Source organism: Vigna umbellata, chromosome 1 (assembly GCF_029865625.1).
Source record: "Vigna umbellata cultivar VRB3 chromosome 1, Vumbellata_1.0, whole genome shotgun sequence".
Lineage (NCBI taxonomy): Eukaryota > Viridiplantae > Streptophyta > Magnoliopsida > Fabales > Fabaceae > Vigna > Vigna umbellata.
In genome coordinates, this window is record NC_142165.1 from 2,030,286 (window position 1) to 2,055,119 (window position 24,834).

The 24,834-nt window shown below is 40.0% G+C and overlaps 1 protein-coding gene and 1 pseudogene across 1 annotated transcript in view; one reads left to right on the top strand and one right to left on the bottom strand.

Annotated features, from left to right (window-relative positions):
* Positions 1-13,279, bottom strand: part of LOC148204387 (ribonuclease E/G-like protein, chloroplastic) — a 37,583-nt gene extending 24,304 nt beyond the window's left edge. The window contains exons 1-7 of the mRNA XM_088105602.1: positions 13,190-13,279; positions 11,755-11,812; positions 9,989-10,170; positions 4,603-4,855; positions 3,493-4,514; positions 3,070-3,387; positions 2,900-2,941 (exon numbers count right to left, since the gene is read on the bottom strand). Coding sequence (XP_087961728.1) covers positions 2,900-2,941; positions 3,070-3,387; positions 3,493-4,514; positions 4,603-4,855; positions 9,989-10,170; positions 11,755-11,812; positions 13,190-13,279 — 1,965 coding nt within the window. The remainder of the gene's footprint in view (positions 1-2,899; positions 2,942-3,069; positions 3,388-3,492; positions 4,515-4,602; positions 4,856-9,988; positions 10,171-11,754; positions 11,813-13,189) is intronic.
* LOC148204388 (uncharacterized) lies at positions 5,550-6,637 on the top strand (annotated as a pseudogene).
* Positions 13,280-24,834: the final 11,555 nt, after the last annotated feature.

A 24,834-nucleotide genomic window follows, 5' to 3' on the forward strand; every position in this document is an offset into this window, starting at 1 on the left:
AACCAGTCGAGCTTTCAGACGATCAATTGTGCCATCAGGGCCAACCTTGACAGCATACACCCACCTGGAACCAACAACAGACTTTCCAGATGGTAATTGGACAAGCTCCCAAGTTCCACTTTTCTGTAAAGCACTTAATTCATCCAGCATAGCTTGACGCCAGCCAGGATGAGTTAAGGCATCACCCACAGATTTAGGAAGTGACACAGAAGAAATGGAGGAGAGACAAGTGTAAAAAGATGGAGATAATCTGTGGTAACTAAGAACAGTATAATGGGGGGAAGGGTTACGAGTAGAGCGTATACCTTTACGGAGGGCAATAGGCAAGTCACACTCAGTTGCTAGAGCCGGAGGAGACACTTGAGGCGGCACCGGAAGTGAGTCATGAGGGAGACGATTACGGCGACTATAAACCTGAAGGAGTGGAGGTGAAGGATGATCCTGTGGTGAATGAGAGTCTAAAGAAGGAGAAGACAAAATGGGTGGAGCATCACCAGGAGGATCACATATAAGAGGAATATCAACAGTAACAGGGAGAGGTACAGAACTAGAAGATAGATGTGAAAAGTAAAAAGAAGACTCATCAAAAGTGACATCAGCAGAGATAAAATGACGATTGAGGGAAGGGGAAAAACACTTATAGCCCTTTTGTGACCGTGGAAATCCTAAGAAGACACATTTGTGAGACCTAGGAGATAACTTATCAAGACCAGGACTAAAATCATGAACAAAACATGTAGACCCAAAAACTCGAAGAGGTAATGGATGCAGAGGGTCTTGAGGAAATAAGATAGAATGAGGGATTTTGTTATCTAGGACGGAAGATGGCATGCGGTTGATAAGATAACATGCTGTGAGAACTGCATCACCCCAAAAACGTGAGGGTACTTGACCATGAATAAGAAGTGTACGAGTTGTTTCAATAAGGTGTCTATTCTTGCGCTCAGCCACCCCATTTTGTTGAGGGGTATAAGCACGTGAGGTTTGGTGAAGAATGCCATGAAAAGCCATAAAATGTTTGAACTGTTGAGAAAGGTATTCACGGCCATTATCACTACGTAAAGTGCGAATAGAAACCCCAAACTGAGTTTTTATCTCATTGAAAAAAGTTTGAAAAATAGAAAACAACTCAGAACGATTCTTCATGAGAAACAACCAAGTACATCTGGAATAGTCATCAATAAAGGTAACAAAATACTGAAATCCAAAAGTTGACTTGACACGACTAGGGCCCCAAATATCAGAATGAACCAATGAAAAGGGGGATGACGCTCTTTGTGAAACACTACGAGGAAAGGAACTACGAGTATGTTTACCTAACTGACAAGACTCACACGACAAACTTGATATATTCGACAGACTCGGAACAAGTTGCTGCAGTTTGGCAAGACTTGGATGACCTAACTGAGCATGAAGAAGGGATGGTGACTCCATGATTACGCCAGCATGTGGAGAAGGGCTGAGATGATATAGGCCATGAGACTCACATCCTGTGCCAATCATGTGTTTCGAACTCCGGTCCTGCAACCAAACAGAATCTTTGGTAAATGAAATAACACAATTAAGGGAACGAGTTAGACGACTTACGGACAATAAGTTAAAAGGAGACCTAGGGACATAAAGTACATTATCAACGGATATGGACGGAAAAATATGAACAGTACCAATACCATGAGATGAGACTCTAGACCCATCAGCCATCGTTACCGAGGGTAAATTACCCGGACATGACAAGGAGGAAAACAAGGACTTGTTACCAGTGATATGATCGGTGGCGCCTGAGTCAAGAACCCAAGATCCGAGAGAGTGAGTCAGACCAACAAAAGGGGTACCTGTGCGTATAACAGAAGCAGAGGTAGTGGAACTAGAGTGCTGACGGTCCTCATACCATCTGAGAAATTCCTGAAAGAGTACAGGGTTATTTATGGTATTTGATGAAATAGGATGGTCTGCAGACGGTGATCGGGGAGGTGGATCAGAATTAGCCATTGCTATAGGTCGAGGAGGACGTCCATGAAGCGCATAACATCTATCAATTTTGTGGCCTAGCTTGCCACAATGGTCACATTTTGGACGTCCTTTACCTAGTTGGCGAGACCGACTCCGATCATCAAGTTGGGCAGCCATGAAGAGGGAGAAACCCTAAAAATCCAAAGTGCTCCGATTGACGCAACGACCACAGATCCAGAAAGAGGGCGAGGAGGCGATCACGGCGGTGCTGATCGGCGGCGGAACTCTCCGGCGACGCGCCGGCACGCGCGGCGGGAAGCGGCGGCAGCGGTGACTGTTGCGGCGGCGCGTGGAGGCGCGTGGGTGGTCCGTTCGCCACGATCTTTGGACCACGGTGGTCGCCTGGCCGAGACGATTCCGATGGTGTGATCGTCGGTCGATTCTGGAACTCCGGCGGCGGCGGCGGTGGCGGCGGCAGCGGTGGCGGCGACTGCAGCGACAGCGGCGGTGATGGGTACCGGAGACTGTGGAGTTGGCGGGAACTATTCCTGTGCTCTAGATACCATGTGAAATAATAGAGAAGATTAGAAGAAATCTCCCTTATGTGTTTAGCATACACATAGGGTAGTTTATTTATAATGTAAGATAAGGGTTAAACCCTAAATACAGAATGGGCTAAGCCCAATTAACATAAACACACAACTTAACATCTAACACATGCAATATGTAATATGTAAGTTTGACATGATATGCTACTAGAAAATGGTAAACTGCCATGTGACAGCCTGCAATGCTACAGTTGGGTTCACAAACCAATTCTCGCAGTGAGTTACACTTTTTGATTAAAATCATTAATGGGGAAAAAAGGGCAATATTGTTCACATTAAAAACAGACATCCTCCAATCCTAATATTGCAACTTGGCCCTCTGTAATTAGTTAATGCCTTACCTCATGGAATGTTCTTGGAGAATCGACCACCATTTTCTTAACCTGAAGTATATCATGATAAAATCAAATCAGGAGAAACAGAATGTAAACTGGGTTTTCTTTTTATAGATAGATATCATTAAGTTAAACACTTAAACCAATAATGACTCTAAACTAGTAACAGAACAAACATTTTCATTGAAATAATCCTGGACCACTGACAGAGTTTGACCCATTGCCCTGTGCAAAATTACAGGAACAGCTCCATCCACCCCTTCATCAGCAGCAAGAGCAGCAGACTTTGCATGTTCCGTTATATTTTTCCAGGTTGAAAGCAACCCTTCCAAGTCTTTCTGAAGTTCCTCAAAAGATTGACAAGCGGCAACAGTTCTTACAGTGAGGCCAAAACCCTCAGGCTGCAATGTCTTTGCTATAACCTTCAACCTTGTGCGCTCAACACCAGAAATCTTTTTGGAGACTCCAACTTTATCGCAGCATGCAAGCAAAACCTGCAATTCAGAGTCGAATTCAGAAGAAACACAGTATAGATCATTTACATAAGATAGCAATGATATACAATCAAACTTCATGTAAGATGCAATCATAGCACATACCCAGAATCTACTTCTTAGTTTAGGATAAGCAGTCAGAGTGGGACCCTTTGTACCAAGGTCCTCTTTGACAACTTGGACAATTATTTTGGTTCCCTTGCGAACTTGGCTCCATTTGTTTTCTCCAGAAGCCTTGTGGGTAGCTCTCTTTGTATCTTTTGTTTGCAACATAACAGGGTTGACAGACCCATTCATACCAACAGCAAGAGGACTGTTATTTGCTTCTCCTTCTACTTGAACATCACTTCCCTCTATATCATCCTCAAAGTCAGCTTCTACTTCATCGTCAACCATGCTCCCATTCCCATTTTCCTTAAGAACTTCAGAAATATAAAACTCATCCTCTCCGTCATGCTCATCACAGTCATTGTGCACAGATTTTAAATAACCATCCTCTCCTTCATGAGACATATGATCATTTTTTTCCTCAAGATCAATCTCTTGTTTCTTTGTCCTTTGACGAAATGGAGGGAATATAAATGGCTTCTTATTTTGTTTAATATCCATAAAAGCAAATCTAGAATTCCCAATATTAACAAAAGCCCCACCCATATGAGGAACAAGCTTTGTGACCACCCCGACATATACATTATCACATTGCACGTTACTCTTGACTGGTTGCAACAATAATTCAACCAATTTTTCATCCTCCAGTACTGCAATTCTTTGCATCGTACATATTGATGAGTTAATAAGAATAATGGTTGAAATTGATTCTTTTGACATTATATTACTACTTTCTTCAAGTAACAACTTTTCTCTATCTACCAGCTTCACCTTCTCTTCTACAGTTTCACCAGTTTCAGATTTGTTTGATTCTATTTTATCCTTAGAGGGAATGGAAGGGTGTAGCCAGGGTTCCTCAACAGGCTGGTAATTCTCAGAAAGAATATTAGTAGACTGGAAATCCTTGTCATTTGCAATCACCAAGTCATCATCATTGACGTAAAGTAATTGATCTTCCAAACCAAGTGTCTCAAAATTTAGGATGTCATTTTCAAGGAGACTCTCAATCCTTCCATCATCTGTCAAACCACTGGAAGCATTTGAGTGTTCAGAAACATATTAGGAAAACAAATACTTCAATAATAGTGTAAAAACACTAAGTTATACCTTTGCTCAGGAAAGAAATAGAGGGTTGCTCAAGAAGATATGTTTCCTCTGTGAAGGGGCTCCGTGAATGAGTAGAAGACATTTGGGAATACGACCTGATCCATGAATCCCTGACCACTATTTTATTGTCTTCAATGACTTTTAGAGGTACTGACAGAGAAAAGGCTGGTCCAGGCCTCCAAATAATGTCATTTGAGGACTTCACTTTACCCTTAATGAAATAGTTATATTTAAAGTTCAAGCCAAAAGCAATCTGCAATCACAAATTAGAACCGAGTCAATTAATAAAAATGTGCATTTTGATCTTCATATAGTACTACATGTTAATCAAGAATTAATTTTACTCCTTAAATATTTTGATATGATTACCTAAGAATAAGCTAGGCAGTTCACAGATTGATTTGTGTCAATCAGGAATTAATTTGTCTCCTTAAATATTTTTTATTTGATTTCCTAGGAATAAGTTAGACAAATCATAGATTGATTTCTTTTCTTAATTTCAGATTATAGGATATTTTGTAATTACAAGTAATAATTATCGTAAATATGCCTAGCATTATTTATAGTGGGAATAACAATAGTGAAAGGCATCAACATGGTATCAACCTATGCACAATCCACCTTTTCTCTCTTTCTTACTTGAGGCTTTCCTTTCGTAGTTATTGTTCCTGGTTTCGTGGCTTCCATGGCCTCACCCATGTTCTTGTTCGCGATCCCAGTTTGTGGTCCTTGTTCATGGTTCCCGTTTGTCATTTTGTTTGTGTTTCCGTGCCCTATTGTTTCTTGCGGTTCTATTCATGGTTTCGGGCTTCTTGCTTTGAACTCCAACTAGTGTTGCTCATTCTTTTGACGATCACCATGACTACTCCAAAGAAAGACAATTCTTATGTTTGCTTCACTAGCAAGAATTATTTAGCTTGGGAATTTCAATTCATGATGTATGTCAAATGGAAAGGATTATGAGGTCACTTGGATGGGATAACACTGCCAACCAAGGAGGAAGTTGCCTTCGCTACATGAGAGGTAAAAGATGCTCAAATGATTTCTTGGATCCTTAGCACTATTGATCCCCAAATGATCAATAATTTGCGCTCTTTAACAACTACAAAACAAATATGAGATTACTTGAAGTGCATTTACAACCAAGGCAATTTGTCTATTCAAGAGTATTATTATTCTGGTTTTTTGAATTTATGGAATAACATTCTCCCATTTTATAAGTTGTTGTTCCCCAAACTTCACTCTCGACTGTTTGAGAAGTCTACAACACTAGTAAGCGCAATCAGCTCCTCCTAAAACTTCATTCTGAGTTTGAGGCTGTCTAAAGTGTTTTGCTGATAGGAGTATTGTTCCATTTTTTGATACATGTATTGGTCAACTTCTTAAGGAAGAACAACATTGACTTACCCAAGGATCCATGACTCATGATGTTTCTCTTTCTGAACCTTATCCAGTTGCATATGCTGCCCATAATAAAAGTAAAGGTCGTGCTATGCAATAAGTCCAATGCTTTTCTTGCAAACAATTTGGTCATATCGCTTGTAATGGTCATAAGTTTTGCAATTATTACAAGAAAGAGGATCATATCATAGTTGACTGTCCCACACGTCCTCCACGATCAACACAACATCCTATACAAGCATTCCATGCCACAACCAATGCACCCACTTGTCCTCCTACCTAATGTCCATCTCATAGTGGTGCTCTCCAACCTAAAATGATTCAATAAATGGTACTTTCTGCTCTCTCAGCCTTAGGTATTCAAGGTAAGTCCTCTAGTGTTTCTTACCCATGGTTTCTTGATTTTGGTGCATCCATTCACATGACGGGTGCTTTTGAAAATTTGCATAATGTACATTCTTATAATGATACTAAGAAAATACAAATGGTTGTTATCATTGATATTGGTGACCTAAACCCTAATTTTCAGAATGTGCTTGTCTCACCTGGACTTGCTTCCAATTTATTATTAGTTGGTCAATTAGTGGACAATAACTATGCTGTTAAATTTTCTCGGTCTAGTTGTCTTGTGTAGGAGCAAGTATTAGGGAAGATGATCGCAAAGGGGCCTAAAGTGGGACAATTATTTCTGCTCCAATTTATTTCTAATCATGTGTCTTTTGCTTGTAATAATGCTCTGAATCTCTAAGGTTTAGCATAAAAGTTTGGGTCATTCAAATTCTATTGTTTTGTCTTTACTTATTTAAAATTGGTTTGTTGGGAAATAAAAATGTTCTTCCTGATACACCTCTTTCTTGTTTTGTTTGCAAATTGGCTAAAAGTAAAGTGCTTCCTTTTCCAACTAGTGTTCATCGTGCGTTGGCTTGCTTTGAAATAATTCATAGTGATGTTTGGGGTATGAGTCATGTTGCTTCTCAAGCTTGTTATAAATATTTTGTCACATTTATTGATGATTATAGTTGTTTTATTTAGATATATTTTCTTCGCTATAAGTTTTAAGTGTTGCCCATGTTGAAGAAATTCATGACATATGTTAAGACTCAATTCCAAACCAAAATTCAAAATTTCCATTATGAGTCTGGCGGTGAATACATGTCTCATGAGTTTCAAGAATACCTTCAACAAAATGGCATTGTATCTCAACATTCTTGTCCTAATACTCCTCAGCAAAATAGTATTGTTGAACGTAAAAATCGTCACTTGCTTGATGTAACCCACCAAGTAACCCGCATAATGCTTCTTCAAGTTTCTGTTCCATCCAAATTTTGGGCGAAAGCTTTATCCACTATTGTGTTTTTAATTAATCACCTTCCTTCTACAGTTATTGATTTTGGGCGAAAGCTTTATCCACTAGTGTTTCCAAGAATGTGACATTTTTTGATAGTCAATTTATGTTTCCTTGTCTTTCTCCTACTTTAAATGATGTTGCTATTCTTCCCATTTTTTCTGTAGAACGTTTCCAACCTGACATTACATATAGGACAACGTCATCAACAAGTTTCCACTTCCCCTTCTGACTTTGATCCACCACCTATGTTTGTACCAGTTGAACCACGATGATCTGGTCAAATATCTCAAGCTCTTAATACGTATTCAGCAGATAGGTATGCCTCTTCTCATACTTCTCTAACAGCTTCTCTTTCTGGCACATCTATTCCTACTTGTTACTCACAAGCTATTAAAGATATTATACATTGTTTAAAGGCAATGAATGATGAGCTTCAGGCTCTACAAGAGAACTTCACATGGGATATTGTTCCTTGCCCTCCTGATACAAACCCATAGGTTGCAAATGCGTGTATTCTGTGAAGGTTCTCTCGACTGTTACAATGCAAGACTACTTTTGCCTTAGGAAACAAATAGGAATATGGGATTGATTATGATGAGACATTTGCACACATTGCCAAAATGACAATTGTTAAAACTGTCCTTTCTATAGCCACCTCTAAGGGTTGGTCCCTTCATCAAATAAATGTGAAGAATGTGTTTCTTCATGGTGAGTTGACTAAAGATATTTACATGTTTCCCCCTCAGGGCCTCTTCTATTCATCAACAGGCTTGTGCAAGCTCAACCATTCTTTATATGGTCTAAAGCAGGCTCCCCAAGCATGGTATGACAAGTTTTGTTCCTCTCCTTGGGTTCTCCTTACACAGAGTAAATATGATTCCTCTTTTTTCATTCACCGCACACCTACAAGCATTGTTCTTCTACTTCTTATGTTGATGATATGGTTATTACTGGCTCTAATCAAGCATTTATCCAAGAACTTAAACCACAATTACAAGCTTCATTTCATATGAAAGATCTTGGACACTTACACTATTTCCTTGGCCTTGAAGTTCGATCCTCCTTCAATGGTACATTTCTCCATCAACATAAGTATACCACGGATCTCATTTCTATGGTTGGCCTTCAATCAGCAATCAACTACTCCGGTGGATACTCCTCTTGAAGTTAATGTTAAATATCACTGTGATGAGGGTGACCGTTTTCCTTATCCTTTATTATACCAATAGCTAGTGGGTAGTTTTAATTACTTGATCATTACAAGACCTGACATCTCATTTGCTATTCAGCCAGTGAATCAATTCATGCACTCTCCTCGCCATCTCCACTTGGCAGCAGTTCATCGCATAATTCGGTATTTGAAAGGTACCTCTCAGCGAGATTTATTTTTTCCAATTGGCACACCTAAATTAATTGATTATAGTGATGCCGATTGGGCTGGTTGTCCTGACACTCACTGATGAATCACTGGTTGGTGCATGTTTCTCGGTTCTTCATTGATCTCATGGAAAAGTAAGAAGCAACAACGCATATCTAAATCCTTTACTAAGAGTATTTTGTCATGTCTATTGCTTGTTTTGAAATAATTTGGTTTCGTGGTCTTTTGGCTGAACGTGATTTCCTCAACACAATCCAATGCCTCTCTCTATGCTGATAATACAAGTGTCATTCAGATTGCTACAAATCCAATTTTCCATGAGCGCATCAAGCATATTAAATTAGACTGGCATTCTATTCAAGAAGCTTATGATGATCATGTTATTTCACTCCCTCATGTCACTACTCAACTTCAAGTTGCGGATATTCTTACCAAGGTTGTTCCTCACCCACGACATTAGTTTCTTGATAGCAAATTGATGTTGCTTGACCAACCCCATCAATTTGAGGAGGGATATCAATCAAGAATTAATTTGTCTCCTTAAATACTATGATACGATTTCCTAAGAATAAGCTAGGTAATTCATAGATTGATTTGTGTCATTCAGGAATTAATCTGTCTCCTTAAATATTTTGATACGACTTCCTAAGAATAAGCTAGGAAAATCATAGATTGATTTCTTCTCCCTATTTTCAAATTATAGGGTATATTGTAATTATTAGTAATAATTATTGTAAATGTTCCTAGCATTATTTATAGTGGGAATAACAACAGTGAAAGGCGTCAAGCCATTTTTTATGACACTACAAGCTATCAAAGCTTCATATGATAATCTAACAAAATTTTAATGGAAGAATTTTTTTATGGGGCGGATGAAAAACTTAGTTGCAATGGTTCTCCTATCATTTACTATGAGAATATAAACTGGTTGTATTAACAGGAACTGCAGAATCTTCAACAGACAGACAGGATTAGTTTTTCAAGGGTAGTTGGGTTAAGGATTTCCAGAGACAAAGGAAAGGTTTAGAGATATGATTCATCCCTATTGAAGTAGTGTCTTTCTAATATTCGCAATACACTGAATTTGCTTTATATTTTTATTTGTGCATGAGAAATGCGTAACTGGGCTCAGGTCTAGAGCAAGATGAAAAAAAAAAACTCAATGTTAATGTAGAAACATCTGATTTAAACTTGTTCTTATTTTTTCTTTACAACAAAAGAAACATATAAGTTTAGATTAAACAGTCCATCAAAATTACCGGAAATTCAGCTTTCCATATGTTAGCATGCTCTGTACGAGACAGTAGTACAGCCATGTTTGGTTTCCAGCAGCCTAATACAGCAAGATCACCAGTTAGATACAGGAGGTGACCATCTTCTAAATCTGCTTCCACAGTCCAAATGATCTTGCATAACTCATCAACATTAGTAGCTGACTTTCCTGCAAAATCAGACAGCCTAGGTCTGTTATTCCTTCTAAAATGGAGTGAAATATATTAAGAAACACAGCATGATTTTGAACATATTTACCTAAAGGTAGATTTTGTACCCATCCAAAATGTATATTACTGAGAGGGGTTATTTGATGGTAAAAATGCAGAATGAGAAACTATCTTTAGATTATATAAAAGGATGAAGAGAAGCACGAACACAGTTCCAAGTATCTCTGTTTTTTCTTTAAAATTAAAATAATGTAGCAAACATCAAGAGGGGTTGTTATGGTTGTATGCAGCACCTCTGCAATACTTCTGGGTCAACTTTTTTGGCTTTTTCCTCCATTTCATAAAAAAAGTGCTCTCTATTCATAAAGTTTGCTTCCAAATTATATTACAATCGCTTGAAATGTTAAGGGGCATACTCCACTACTGCTTCCGAGCATATTTACAGAAGCTTATTAAATATTTCCTCCGTTCCACTTTATATTATTAAGAGTTTGACACAAATATTAAGGAATGCAATCACTATTTTGAATTCCATAAAAACATTACGTATATACCCTTAATCTCTCTAATTAATTATTCATTTACTCCTACTGCTATACAGTACTTCCACTAAGGATAGTTCTAGAAAAATGTTTAACGCATCATTAGTTTTATAAAATGACAATTACCTTGGAACATATATTTTCTCTAATGTGTCATAAGAAGTGGATAGGAGGAAGTAGTATTTATCAACATAATAATCCATCAAGCTAATTCTTTACTTTTCTTAATTAGAAAAGGACACAAGAAATATAATTCTAACAAACTTAAGGATGAAGCACATGTTCTAACTCTTAAGTCCTAACTGTGAGGAAATGACTTGATTCAAACGCCCAACATTGAAAATTTAGAATATGATTCAGGGAGATAAAAAGCAAACATAATCAACGAAAAAGGAAATTGTAAAGCTGACTTAATTATGGAAACCCTTAGCCCACCTTAGTTGCAGCACTGTGGGGGTTGCCTTACTTGCAACCTCAAGGTGGTGGTTTTTTCCACATTGACTAACAATATGACTTGAATAGAGTTTATATAGCTTGGATAGTCATCACCTTATAACTTGGTTTTATGGGATTCAGTTCAGTCCAAATATCTAAGAAGTAATTGCCTATTTTGCAAGAAATAAATCCCTTTATTTAATGGATTGAAGGTCGATTGTCTTATGTTGGGAAGTTGTCTTAATCGCAATCCACCAGACCTGTCTTAATTGTATAGCATGGAAGGGACTGAGAAGGAGTCTTTGAAAGCCACCTTAACTGTGGTCACCCATGGGTATGCTATCATTGCAGCATGAAGGACCTATCTTGTGAGTTGAGTCAACCTTCAAATTCAAATTCTAAGATCTTAATTTTGTTACATCAAATACTTTTATAGTAATTATATGTAATGCAAATGTGTAAATTATTACTTAATATTCTACCTCAAACTCATGAATAGATATCTTCCATTCCCATCTTGGCTATGAAAAATTGAACTGATCAACCCCCTTGTAAGAACATCAGCCAATTGTTGTTGTAATATAACATAGGACATACACACCATACCTTCCTCCAACTTATCTTTAATGAAATTATCAATTTCCATATGCTGTGTCCTATCATACTGCACAAAGTATAAGAAAAACTGATAGCTGACTTGTTGCACAAGAGACTCCTTGACCTTTCAATTGCATCTTCTCAGCCCCGCCTAACAGCCAGCCCTTTTCTCTCAGTGTTCTCAGACGATGATTAGGACCCAGTGGTCCAAGAAACAAACACTTGTTGCCAGATCTAGTAGAAAAGTCTGACCAATAAAGCAGCTAAAATACTTTGGATTCAGTCTCTTCCATCAGAGTTAAGGTGGCTTTCTACCACTCTTGTTTTGCTATGTGACAATCTAGCACAATTTCTGTCTCAATCCTATTCCACATGCCAAAAAAAATTACGGAATTTGAGATTTTCTTTCTTGGAGAAATTCTTGGAAAAAGTCTCATGCTGCAGGACATTCCAACTCCTCACTAAAATGCAGACATTTCATCAAGCTGCTTTCTTCTCAGATTTTTGGCCTTGTGAGATAAACTCAGGCTAGTTAATAGGTTCTCCCTCACTCGCCCACCCAGAGTTTGAGTGGGGAATATTACGATATGCACATATGTTCATTTCATTTCACTGCAATTTCATTATAAGAATTATATTCTGTTATATATCATTTACTTGCTGGCTCAGCATTTAGTCACATTGCACAAATATATATCAGGTTTCTTTGTACATTCTGTATTAAGAGAGATTAATATCCTTTTTCTCAACTCTCGGCCCTTTCTCTCAGTTTCTCTTAATTGCATTAAAAATCATTTTTAGCCACAATAGATCACGCAGTCCTTCTATCCTTGGTAGATTGAAATAAATTCAGATTCTGCTGATCATCTTGCTCCTCTATCATTTTCAGTCATTTTTAGCCACTACAATAAATTCATTATATTTTCAGTCATTTTTAGCCACTACAATAAATTCATTATATTTCTTGCTCCTCTAGGTTACCAAATTCTCCCAAGAAAGGTTCAATAACAAGATGTTGATCTTCTATCCACCAAGGATCCTGAAAAGCAGTCATCAGTACAGACTTCTACCTACTCCAGAACCACAACATGTGTTAGGATATAAGGGTATAATGGGAAATGGGATTAGGATAGTGTTAGATGTTAAGATGTGTGTTTCTGTTAATTGGGCTCAGCCCATTCTGTATTAAGGGCATTGGCCCATATCTTACATTATAAATAAACTATCCTATGTGTATGCAAAAGACACAAGGGATATTTTCTCCCAATCTTCTCTATTTCTCACATGGTATCTAGAGCATAGGATTAGTTCCAACCAACTCCACGGTCTTCGGCACACATCATCGTCGCTGTCGCCGCCGCAACCGCCGCCGCCGCCACCGTCGCCGGAGTTCCAAAATCGACCGACGACCACACCATCGGAATTGTCTCAGCCGGGCGACCACCGTGGTACAAAGATCGCGGCGAATGGACCACCCACACGGCACCGCAACAGTCACCGGCGCCGCCGCTTCCCGCCCCGCGTGCCGGCGCATCGCCGGAGAGTTCCGTCGCCGATCAGAACCGCCGTGATCGCCTCCTCATCCTCTTTCTGGATTTGTGGTCGTTGCGTCAATCGAAGCACTTTGGATTTTTAGGGTTTCTCCTTCTCCATGGCATCTTCCTCATCTTCTGAATCCTCAATATACACCAATTATGTGAATGTACACTTGTCCATTGACAAGTTAGATGGCACAAATCATGCAACATGGGCGTCCGACATCAAACTTTGGTTGAAGAGTCAGGGGTACTTAGATCACCTTACTCAAAATGTGACTACTGCTACCACAGATGACACTTCTCGCTCGATGAAAATTGATGCTCAGTTATGCCTTGTTATAAAGTCCACCATTCACTCCTCACTGAAACAAATGTTTCGATCATATGAAACATGTTCAGAAGTATGGGCACAAGCGAAGTTGTTATACACAAATGACACTTAGCGCCTTTATGGTGTTTGTCAGGACCTATTAACTGTTATTGGTCCGCGCAATCATGGTCCCATGGCAGAATATTTGGGTAAAATTCATGCCCTTCTTCATGATTTTAATGATATATTACCTCCTGCTTCCACTCCTGCTGAAGAACTGGAACAACGATCAAAATTCTTCATGTTGTTGGCATTATACGGACTCTAATGATGTCTCTCATGTCCGTGATCAGATTTTGGGTTCTCCTGTCATACCCAACTTTACTTCTACTTGTTCTGCTCTTTTGCGTATACCGAGCAAACCAGTCACTGAGACATCTCCTCATATTGATGATTCCTCAGTTATGGCTATCCAACGTGATGATCGAAGTCGGTCTCGCAAGCCATGTAAAGGACGTCCAAAATGTGACCACTATGGCAAGTTAGGCCACAAAATTGATCGATGTTATGCGCTTCATGGGCGTCCTCCTCGACCTGTAGCAATGGCTAATTCTGATCCATCTCCCCGATCACCGTCTGCAGACCATCCTACTTCATCTAATACCGTAGAGAAACCTGCAATCTTTAACGAATTTCTCAGATGGTATGAGGATCGTCAGCACTCTAGTTCCACTACATCAGCATCTGTTGCACGTACAGGTACACCTTTTGTTGGTCTGACTCACTTTCACTCCCTCGAACCTTGGGTCCTTGACTCAGGCACCACCGATCATATCACTGTTAACAAGTCCATGTTTTCTTCCTTGTCATGTCTGGATAATTTACCCTCGGTAACAATGGCTGATGGGTCTAGAGTCTCATCTCATGGTGTTGGTACTGTTCATATTTTTCCGTCCATATCCATTGATCATGTACTTTATGTTCCTGGGTCTCCCTTCAACTTATTGTCCATAAGTCGTCTAACTCGTACCCTTAATTGTGTTATTTCATTTACTAAAGATTTTGTTTGGTTGCAGGACCGAAGTTCGAAACACATGATTGGCACAGGATGTGAGTCTCATGGCCTATACCATCTCCGCCCTTCTCCACATGTTGGCGTAATCATGGAGTCACCATCCCTTCTTCATGCTCAGTTAGGTCATCCTACTCTTGCCAAACTACAACAACTTGTCCCGAGGTTGTCAAAATTATCAAGTTTGTCGTGTGAGTCTTGTCAGTTAGGAAAGCATACTCGTAGTTCCTTTCCTCGTAGTGTCTCACAATGGGCGTCGTCCCCCTTTTCATTGGTTCATTCTGACATTTGGGGACCTAGTCGTGTTAAGTCCACTTTAGGTTTTCAGTATTTTGTTACTTTTATTGATGACTATTCCAGATGTACTTGGTTGTTTTTAATGAAGAATCGTTCTGAGTTGTTTCCTATTTTCCAATCATTTTTCAATGAAATAAAAACACAGTTTGGGGTTTCTATTCGAAATTTACGCAGTGATAACGGTCGTGAATACCTTTCTCAACCGTTTAAACATTTTATGGCTTCTCATGGCATTCTTCACCAAACCTCATGTGCTTATACCCCTCAACAAAATGGGGTGGCTGAGCGCAAGAATAGACACCTTATTGAAACAACTCGTACTCTTCTAATTCATGGTCAAGTACCCTCACGTTTTTGGGGTGATGCAGTTCTCACGGCATGTTATCTTATAAACCGCATGCCATCTTCCGTCCTAGATAACAAAATCCCTCATTCTATCTTATTTCCTCAAGACCCTCTACATCCATTACCTCTTAGAGTTTTTGGGTCTACATGTTTTGTTCATGATTTTAGTCCTGGTCTTGATAAGTTATCTCCTAGGTCTCACAAATGTGTCTTCTTAGGATTTCCACAATCACAAAAGGGCTATAAGTGTTTTTTCCCTTCCCTCAATCATCATTTTATCTTTGCTAATGTCACTTTTGATAAGTTATCCCTTCTTTTTACTTTTCATGGATGAATCTTCTTTTTACTTTTCATGACAGCCATGCGAGTTACTTCCGTCTTAGGATAGTGTTAGATGTTAAGATGTGTGTTTCTGTTAATTGGGCTCAGCCCATTCTGTATTAAGGGCATTGGCCCATATCTTACATTATAAATAAACTACCCTATGTGTATGCAAAAGACACAAGGGATATTTTCTCCCAATCTTCTCTATTTCTCACAGATAGAAGGTAGAGGAATTGTATAAATAGATTGTTTGGATAGTTAGAAGAGTAGTTTTTTGGGTAGTTGATTTGTTAATAGGTTTAGTCCTGTGAAAGGGGTTATGCCCTTGTTTTTGTAAGTGTGTATTCTTTTGTGAATAATACACAGTTTTGTTCCCATTCTTGTTATCTTTCTGTTTTGAGAGGTGGTTTAGAGGGTTCTTGACTAGGTTTCTTAATCGGAAACCTATCAATTGGTCCGACCTGTCGGATTCATCCCGATCGGAGGAGTAACGAGCGCGCAGGATGGAGGGAAGAGTAGCAGCAGTAAAAGGGCAGATGGAGGCAGTAGAGATAACGATAGCCAAGACGAAGGCTGATACGGTGTTCTTGCGGCATGAAATCGGGGCATTAAGGCAGAATTACGAAGATATGCGTCAGGATATTCAAGCGATCCTGAAGATGTTAGGGGATCGCAATCGCGACCTGAACGGCCATCGCCAAGGGGGCAATGAATCTTCAGTGAATGACAACGGTGGCGGACCCGACGGAGATAGAGAAAGACGAGGAGAAGGGCGACAAGACGGACAGATTAATTGGAGAAAACGGGTGGAGTTACCCGTGTTCAAAGGTGGCGAACCGTGGAACTAGATCAGTAGGGCGGAAAAGTTCTTCGAGGTGTAGAGAGTGGACGAAGACGAAAAATTACAACTGGCTTTCATTAGTATGGAGGGGTATGCTGGGAGTTGGTTTCGATTTTGGAGAGAGAAAACCAAGAACCATTCTTCGGAAGGGTTGAAGAGAGCTTTGGGGATTAGGTTCGGGGGAGGAACGCGGGGAACAGTGTATGAGAGGCTATTGACCATTATGCAGGTCAGGACGGTGGAGGAATACGTAAGAGAGTTCGAAGTGTTGGTGGGGCAGACCACCAAAATCCCAGAGGAACAGATTTTGGGCTACTTCATGGGGGGACTCCAGGAGGAGGTGGGCGACCATGTCAGGCCGCATGATCCCCAAGACTTGATGACAGCCATGCGAGTCGCGCGTGATGTGGAGAAATTGGGTGCGCATACGAAGACGGGAGGGGGATCGGCGCCCAAGAACCAGAGTTCGTGGGGACGAACGGCGGGAGTGGTGGCGCAAGTAGAGTTCCAACACGATACACAAAGTCAAGGAGGGGCCGCGGAAAGTGTCGGTTCTGTGAAGAAAGAGGCGACCCCCGGAGGCGGCGCCGCAAGAACCACTGACGACTGGAGGGAAAGGAATACCCACAACCTACCATATTCGGAGTATGTGAAAAGGAGAGAAGAGGGAAGATGCTTCCGGTGCGGAGGGCCTTTCAGCCCAGGTCATCGATGTCCAGAGTGGGGATTGCGAATGCTGATCTTGGCCGAAGAAGAAGAGGAAAATGTGTCACCGCCCAAGCCCCCTGACTCGAATTGAAGGGCAAAGCCAGTGGGTAATCCGATGAGGAAGAAGAGCCATGAGACCAAGCCTTCCCATTCCAACCTTGAGGACAAGTTGTTCTGAAGAGGGGTGTAATGTTAGGATATAAGGGTATAATGGGAAATGGGATTAGGATAGAAGGTAGAGGAATTGTATAAATAGATTGTTTGGATAGTTAGAAGAGTATTTTTTTGGGTAGTTGATTGGTTAACAGGTTTAGTCCTGTGAAAGGGGTTATGCCCTTGTTTCTGTAAGTGTCCAGAGTATTCTTTCGTGAATAATACACAGTTTTGTTCCCATTCTTGTTATCTTTCTGTTCTGAGAGGTGGTTTAGAGGGTTCTTGACTAGGTTTCTTAATCGGAAACCTATCAACATGTGAACTAATGTGGCTCTGACAAATACATCAACTATTAGAGTTAAGAGAAATCAAGGAGAAGAAGTTGATTTGCACTGATGAAGTCACTCTCCACATTGCTTTTAATCTTGTTATTTCATGAAAGGACCATGTCCATAAAGATAAATAGTTACTTTATTTGGAAAAAAAAAGTCCTTGCCAGCAAAATTACAATTGATTTGTCAGTTCCAGAGAACAACTTGCTACATGTTCACCAAATACATCAGGATCCAAAGTTGAAAATATTTATAACGAGCTTTATGCCTATGATTTATATGCTCCACCAATATAGCGAAGGTAACAAGTATCATATGCCTAATTAATTTCAGCACATAAACATATGTAACGTACATAAAATATCATGGGGACTTTATTACTGTATCCTACTCATGGAAGTGTAATACAATAATGTGTGGTCTGCAATAGACACAAATTCACAAAATCTTGAACAACAAAATTCTTCTAATATATATGTACAGCCAATATTTCATGTTTATAGCTCAACACTAGCATTGTGCGACCTTGCAACAAAACCAAGGTAGAATCATAATATCATATTTTACTAATATGTTACAAATAACTATATGATTTGGACTTCAACAATGCGGTTGTCATGAGTATCCAAAAATTCAAAAGCAAATCAAAGGAAGAAATTAGTAGCCAAGAGAAAGGGGATAACCATAAACTAAAAAGTTAAGTTATACACAAATTATCAAGAGCTTACAAAAATATGTTCTAATTACCTTTACCAGTCGACAATGCAGCTAAAGTTTTGACTGATTTATGGTTCTTCATACTGTAGATGAAGCGAAATACACTGTGGAGTGGTACATGATGGCATATGTGCCTGTTCCAACATTTGAATACATAAGCGCAAGCAATTAGCACTAAAGAAAGCGTATCCATCAATGCATAAACATAATTTATCACCAACCACTCTAGCTGTATCATTCATCATTCTTTATGTACATCATTATCTTATCTTTCAAATATGAAGGCATAAACAATAATGACTTGATTGAGATCTTTAATCATCCTACCAATACAATTTTAGATGCAAGACATAATAAGTATCAGTCAGTATGACAACCCCTTACCATTTGCTAATGTTTGCCGGGAAAATGAGTGCACAGTACAGTAATAAAATAAAAAATTTCTCATTAAGCAAGAACGCTGCTCTGTTTTAACACATAACTCAAGTACTTGAGCAAATGATGAGAAACCAACTATAATTGTGTAGCATATAAACGCTTCAGCCAGGCTAGTCTTTGTTCACAAGGTGAAGGAACTAGCAAAGCTAGCCATTCGGTCATCACTCATCTAAAATATATCCAAGACATCTTTGTTTGAGTAGGTGCAAAATCACCTAACGTGCGCTTCGTACTACAAAAAATGTGAGAAGGGTGAAAGAAAAGCACAAGCCATGAACATTCCACCCAACAAATTTCCCCCATCACTAGTCCAAACTTTAGTTTGATTCCCCACTCCCTACCAAAAAAAAAAAAACTAGTGAAAATCAAAACTTTTTTTTATCTAAACTCCATTTCCGTTCCCACCCATTCAAACAAAGGGGTTGAAATTGAAAAGGAAGAACTTTCCTCCCCAAAAAGAGAATTCCAAAACCTCTAACCACGTCGGCCAACATAACATAACAGCATAAGCCAATTGGGTACACACTGATTCATCCATTCGTGCAAACAACCTTTGTGGGTGGCAGAATACCCAATAGAGAATAAAGGGGAAATAACGAATAAAGGAATTGGGAAATAGAGGAAATGTGAAAAGATAGACGAGTAGATACCTCCTGGGTGGGATAATGAAGGGGGTGTTTGGACGAAAAACGTGATGAGGGTGCGTGAAAGCAAGTTCAGCCATTAAGAAGAAGAAGCAATTGCAGATAAAGTTGGGGAAAAGTGGTAACCTATACTATGGTGGGTATCTTATAGTGTAAAGGTTGAAGGAGTTCATGAGTGGATTGAGCAGGTGGTGGTGAGTGTGAGTGAGAGTTTGAATGACAAAGGAAATGGTTATGGATAGAAGGATGGATGGGTGGTGGTGTGATGGTGAATGGGGGCATAGGGTATTGCACAAACACAAGATAATGAGTTCACTTGGCGCCTTCTGTAATTACTACACTTTACATTTTGTTTATACACGTCAATAAATAAACTCTTGTACAAATAAAATAAGGGCTTAAATTAATGTGTAATTCTAAAAATTACTTTAAAATTTTAAATTAGGTCTCTAAACTCAAACTTCTTTTAATTTTTTTTTCCTTCTAATTTTTTATACGAAAATTTAATTACGTATACTCAATTAAAAAAAATAACAGTTCATATATTTGTGAGACCCTTGATAATTAGCAAAGATAATCTCTGACACCTCACCACTTAGGCACGTCACATCACTTCTCAGCCATTTAAACCCACTCCCAACTCTGATTTCATATATCTGCGGTACACTGAAAAACGCACCGCGTCACACGCGCAGAGTTTTAAAAGCGCACCAAACTCTGCATGCACGCATGCCACTTGTCACGTTGGAAGTTTTTGAAATCAGAGTAGGGGTGCAGGTGTCCGAAAATGAGACGCTCGTTCGTCTGGAAATGGAAGGAACAAAAGAGATTTTTTTCGAAAACCCTTCCACTCACCTGCACCATTCATCTTCTTCCTCAGAGCTTTTCATATTCTCCAACTTCTCTCTAGAAACCCTAAACTTCTCTCTACTGTAATCCTCACGTATCTCCTCCGATCACATTTTCAGCACCGTAGGAACGTCCGCTGAACTGAGAGCTATCCACTGGACCGAACAGCTTCAAGAACTGAAACTAGTAAGTCCCCTTTCCGTAGTTCGTCCTTAGGTTTCTGGAAAACTGGGATTTGTAGTTGCATGCAATCACGTATTCTAAGTGTTTTGTATTTCCTTGGTTAGAGTTTGTTTTGGAAGAGTGAAGAACATAAGAAAAACGTAGTTGGACGAAGCCACTTTTGCATCTAGGACAAGTTTGGTTGCCAATCCGGGTAAGGGAAGCTTATATGTTTAATTTATACCTGTATGTTGTATGATCTGAGTTGCCTGTATGAAAAGTATGATGTTTGAGTTGTTATGAACGTTCACTGATATCAGATATGATTTCTGGTTTGTTTGAACTGCATGTTGGTTTGATACGTATGAATGATGGATGAAGATTGTAATATATGAGTTATTAATGTGATAATGTTGAACGTGAATTTACTGGAATGAATGTTATAAAGTTTATAAATTTGAGAATCATATGAAGTATAAAGTATAAGTTAAAATGTTGAAATCTGGAAATTTGTTGAGGTTGAGAAATCTGATACTTAAATCATTCCCTTTGATAAATGACGCTCGTCACTGTACGGTCTTAGACCGTTCGGTTTTACTTAAAATAACTTAGAATGGAATTCTTTCATTTGGAAAGAACTCTGCTCGAGAACGAGCGTCCCCATTTGAATGTCTGAGCGTTCGGTTCAGCTCAGCGGTATATAATACTTTAAACTTTAAAAATACGTAACGTTCGGTCTTATACCGAACGTTCGTTCTAAATGGCGCTCGGTCTTATACCGAAGCGTTCGTCCTAAATAGCGCTCGGTCTCACACCGAAGCGTTCGTCCTAAAGAGCGCTCGGTCTTGTATCGAACGTTCGTCACGATTTACTTTCGGTCATCTACTTAGCGTTCGCTTTGAAGTAGTGTTCGGTCTTAAACCGAACGCTCGTCCTTATCTTTGAATCTTTAACGAACGTAAATAGCGTTCGTCAAAATAATTAGTAAATGTACATTGGCGCGTTCGGTCATTTACTGGCAGTCGATCCCTTTTAAATAAAAAGTTCCCAATGTAGCTAAGTATTCATATTGATGTCTCTTAGCCAAGTTGAGTCAACCTGACCTCTTGGTACTTCCTGATTGTTAAATGGATTCCTCTAAATCTGGCTCTTAACGTTCGTCCTCTTCCTTCAGAAAGTTGAACGTTCGTCTTTTTAAGAGAGTGGAACATAGAATGAAAATGTTATAAATATGAAATGGTAAGACGTTTGAACACTATATTAAATGGTTATACGATTATGGAATTTGAACGAGCGTTCCAAGGAGGAATGTCTCAGATGTGCTAAATATTAAATTTGGTAAAGTATGAACATGGATAAGTTAAGACTCGCTGTCCATCCTGATATTCCGTGATACTCATCTTCACGTAGAAGGGGGTAGTCATGTGTGGGAATGGCAGGAGGTCCTTAGTTCATCACTTAGCATGGGCGATGGACTAACCTTGAGTGGCAGCTGATTAGGTATATCCCGGCTACTACACCACTCGTGTGCAAGGACGCTTGTAACTACATGGTTCATACAGTCCGGACGGTCTGTTATATATATATATATATATATATATATATATATATATATACATATTTCTATGTTATTCTATGATAAGTTACCTGTTGTATGTGTGTATTGAAACGTTAAATGTATGTGTTAATTGTATGAATTAAATAATATAAGCTTACCCTTGCATTTCCGTTGTGTTGTCTCATGTCTATGTACGTTCGTCTTGTCTTGCAATGATCATCCATGTGGATGTGAGCAGATGGTGGTGCATCTCTTGAAGAAATACTGGAAGAAGAAATTTTGGAAGATGCAAACCTGGTTGAAGTGGAAGTAAAGGCCGAGCCATAGAGCGCTCGTTAGTTTAGTAATGTAAATGTTAGATTAGTTTGGACGTTCGGTTAAAGATTTTGTAAAGCCGTTCGTCCTAATTATTCCTGATTCTGTTTTGGCGCGTGCGTTATTTTATATCTAAGAACGTTCGTTCTAGGTTTCCTTTGTATGCGTTTTATGCGCGTTTCTTTTGTACTGAAGCCGTTCGGCTCTGGAACTTATTTTCAGTATATAAAGACTGCTTGGTTTTACTGTTAATTGTAATTAATTCTGTAATATAGTAATTACTGTATTTTGGGATGTTACATTAGTGGTATCAGAGCAGTTTTGTTCTTTTAAGGACACTGTGGGTTATGAGTGCACTATGTTTTTGCTGAGTGCTTATTGCGTGTTTAACGAGTTATTATTTTTTTTAACTCTTGAACATTATTAACGATCGTTTTTCTCTGATCCAGAGAACTAATGGCGCCTAGACTTCCTCCTCCTCCTCAACCGAGCGAGTCAGATACGTCCAGCAACACTAGGTTGTTGGAAACCGTGGTTGAAAGGCTGCATCAACAGAACACAACGTTACTGGAGCAGAACGCCACATTGATGTAGCAAAACCAGGCCGCTATGCAGAGTTTGGAGGCCTCTCGGGCCAACTCTGAAACAACCCAAAGGCAGCTAATGGAAATCCTAGCGGCAACAAGAGGTGCGCCTGGAGCATCCTCTTCTAACGCTGCCCAACCTACTGGTGATTGGAGTTTGGAGAGCTTCTTACAACACCATCCAGCCAAGTTCAGTGGGAAATGTCTCCCGGACGAGGCAGATCAATGGTTACGGGATATGGAGAGGATCTTCAATGCTAAGAGGTGTCCAGACGAGAACCGCTTGGCATATACTGAGTACTTGCTGACTGGAGAAGCGAGCCACTGGTGGGCGAGCGCTAGGGCCATTCTGACGGACGCTGAACAACCAATCACTTGGGAATTGTTCAGAAACAAATTTTATGAAGAGTACTTTCCTGACAGCGTTCGTTTTGCAAAGGAGGTTGAGTTTTTGCAGCTGGTTCAGGGGGTATGTCTGTTTCCGAATACACCAACAAATTCAAACACCTTGTCAGATTCAATACAATGGGCACCAGTGAAGAGTGGCAATGTCGGAAGTTTGAGAACGGCCTAAGGAGTGATTTGAAAGTTCTGATTTCAAGCTTGTGCATACGAACGTTTCCTGCCATGGTTGAGAGGGCCAAGGTATTGGAGAAGAACATGGCGGAAGCCGAACGACACAAGAAACAACAAACAGTAAGGGGACCGATCGTTTCAAGGAGTAATGTCAATCAGAGGGGGTCTCCTTACGTTCGTCCGTCAACCAACGCGAGTGGGTCTCAAGCCTTGGTCCCTGCCGGACAGTCTGGGCAGCAAGGTAGCGTTACATGTTTTAAGTGTGGAGGGCCGCATTATCGTTCGTTCTGCCCTCAACTAGTGGGAGGAAAGCACTGTAACCGATGTGGACGAAATGGACACTGGGAGAACGAGTGCAACATGGGTGGACGAGCAGTGATGAGGCCACCAAATGCTGGAAGAAAGCAACCAAGGGGTGGTCGAGCCCAAGCGGTGGGACGTGTATATGCAATAACGAGCGCTGAGGCAGCGAGCTCAGGTACACTCATCACCAGTACCTGCTTAGTTTATGGAACGCCTTGCTGTGTGTTGTTTGACTCTGGGGCGACGCACTCCTTCATCTCGAAGGCGTGTGTTGAAAAACTGGGAATAGTGGAGAGAGAGATGCAGTTCGACTTGGTGGTATCAACCCTAGCGGCTGGAGAGCTTAGGACATCTACCGTGTGCATTAGATGTCCTATTGTGGTTGAAGGGCATAATTATAAGGTGAACTTGATTTGTTTACCTTTGAAGGACTTGGAAGTAATTCTAGGAATGGATTGGTTGGCCACCAACCATATTATTATAGATTGTGGCAAGAAAGAGTTAGTATTTCCTGAAGAAGATGAAGAATGCTTGGGTGTGACGCTCGGTCAATTTAAAGAAGACATTATGGAGGGCGCGGCTTGTTTCTTGATCATGACGCATGAAGACAGAGAAGATGCGGATAAGAATTTTGGACGTTCGTCCAATAATTACACTGAAGGACGAACGGTCGTAGACGAATTCTCGGACGTCTTTCCGGATGAAGTGCCTGGACTGCCTCCTGTTCGTGAAATTGAATTTACTATAGATTTGGTAACTACGGCAGCACCTATCTCGGTTCAACCATATCGGATGGCGCCTGCAGAGTTGGTTGAACTCAAAAAGCAGATTGAAGAGTTGATGGAGAAGCAATTTATAAGGCCGAGCGTATCACCATGGGGAGCGCCTGTGCTCTTGGTGAAAAAGAAGGATGGCAGCTCTCGGTTATGTATAGACTACAGGCAACTGAACAAGCTGACCATCAAGAACAAATACCCGTTGCCAAGGATTGATGACTTGTTGGATCAACTGCATGGGGCAACG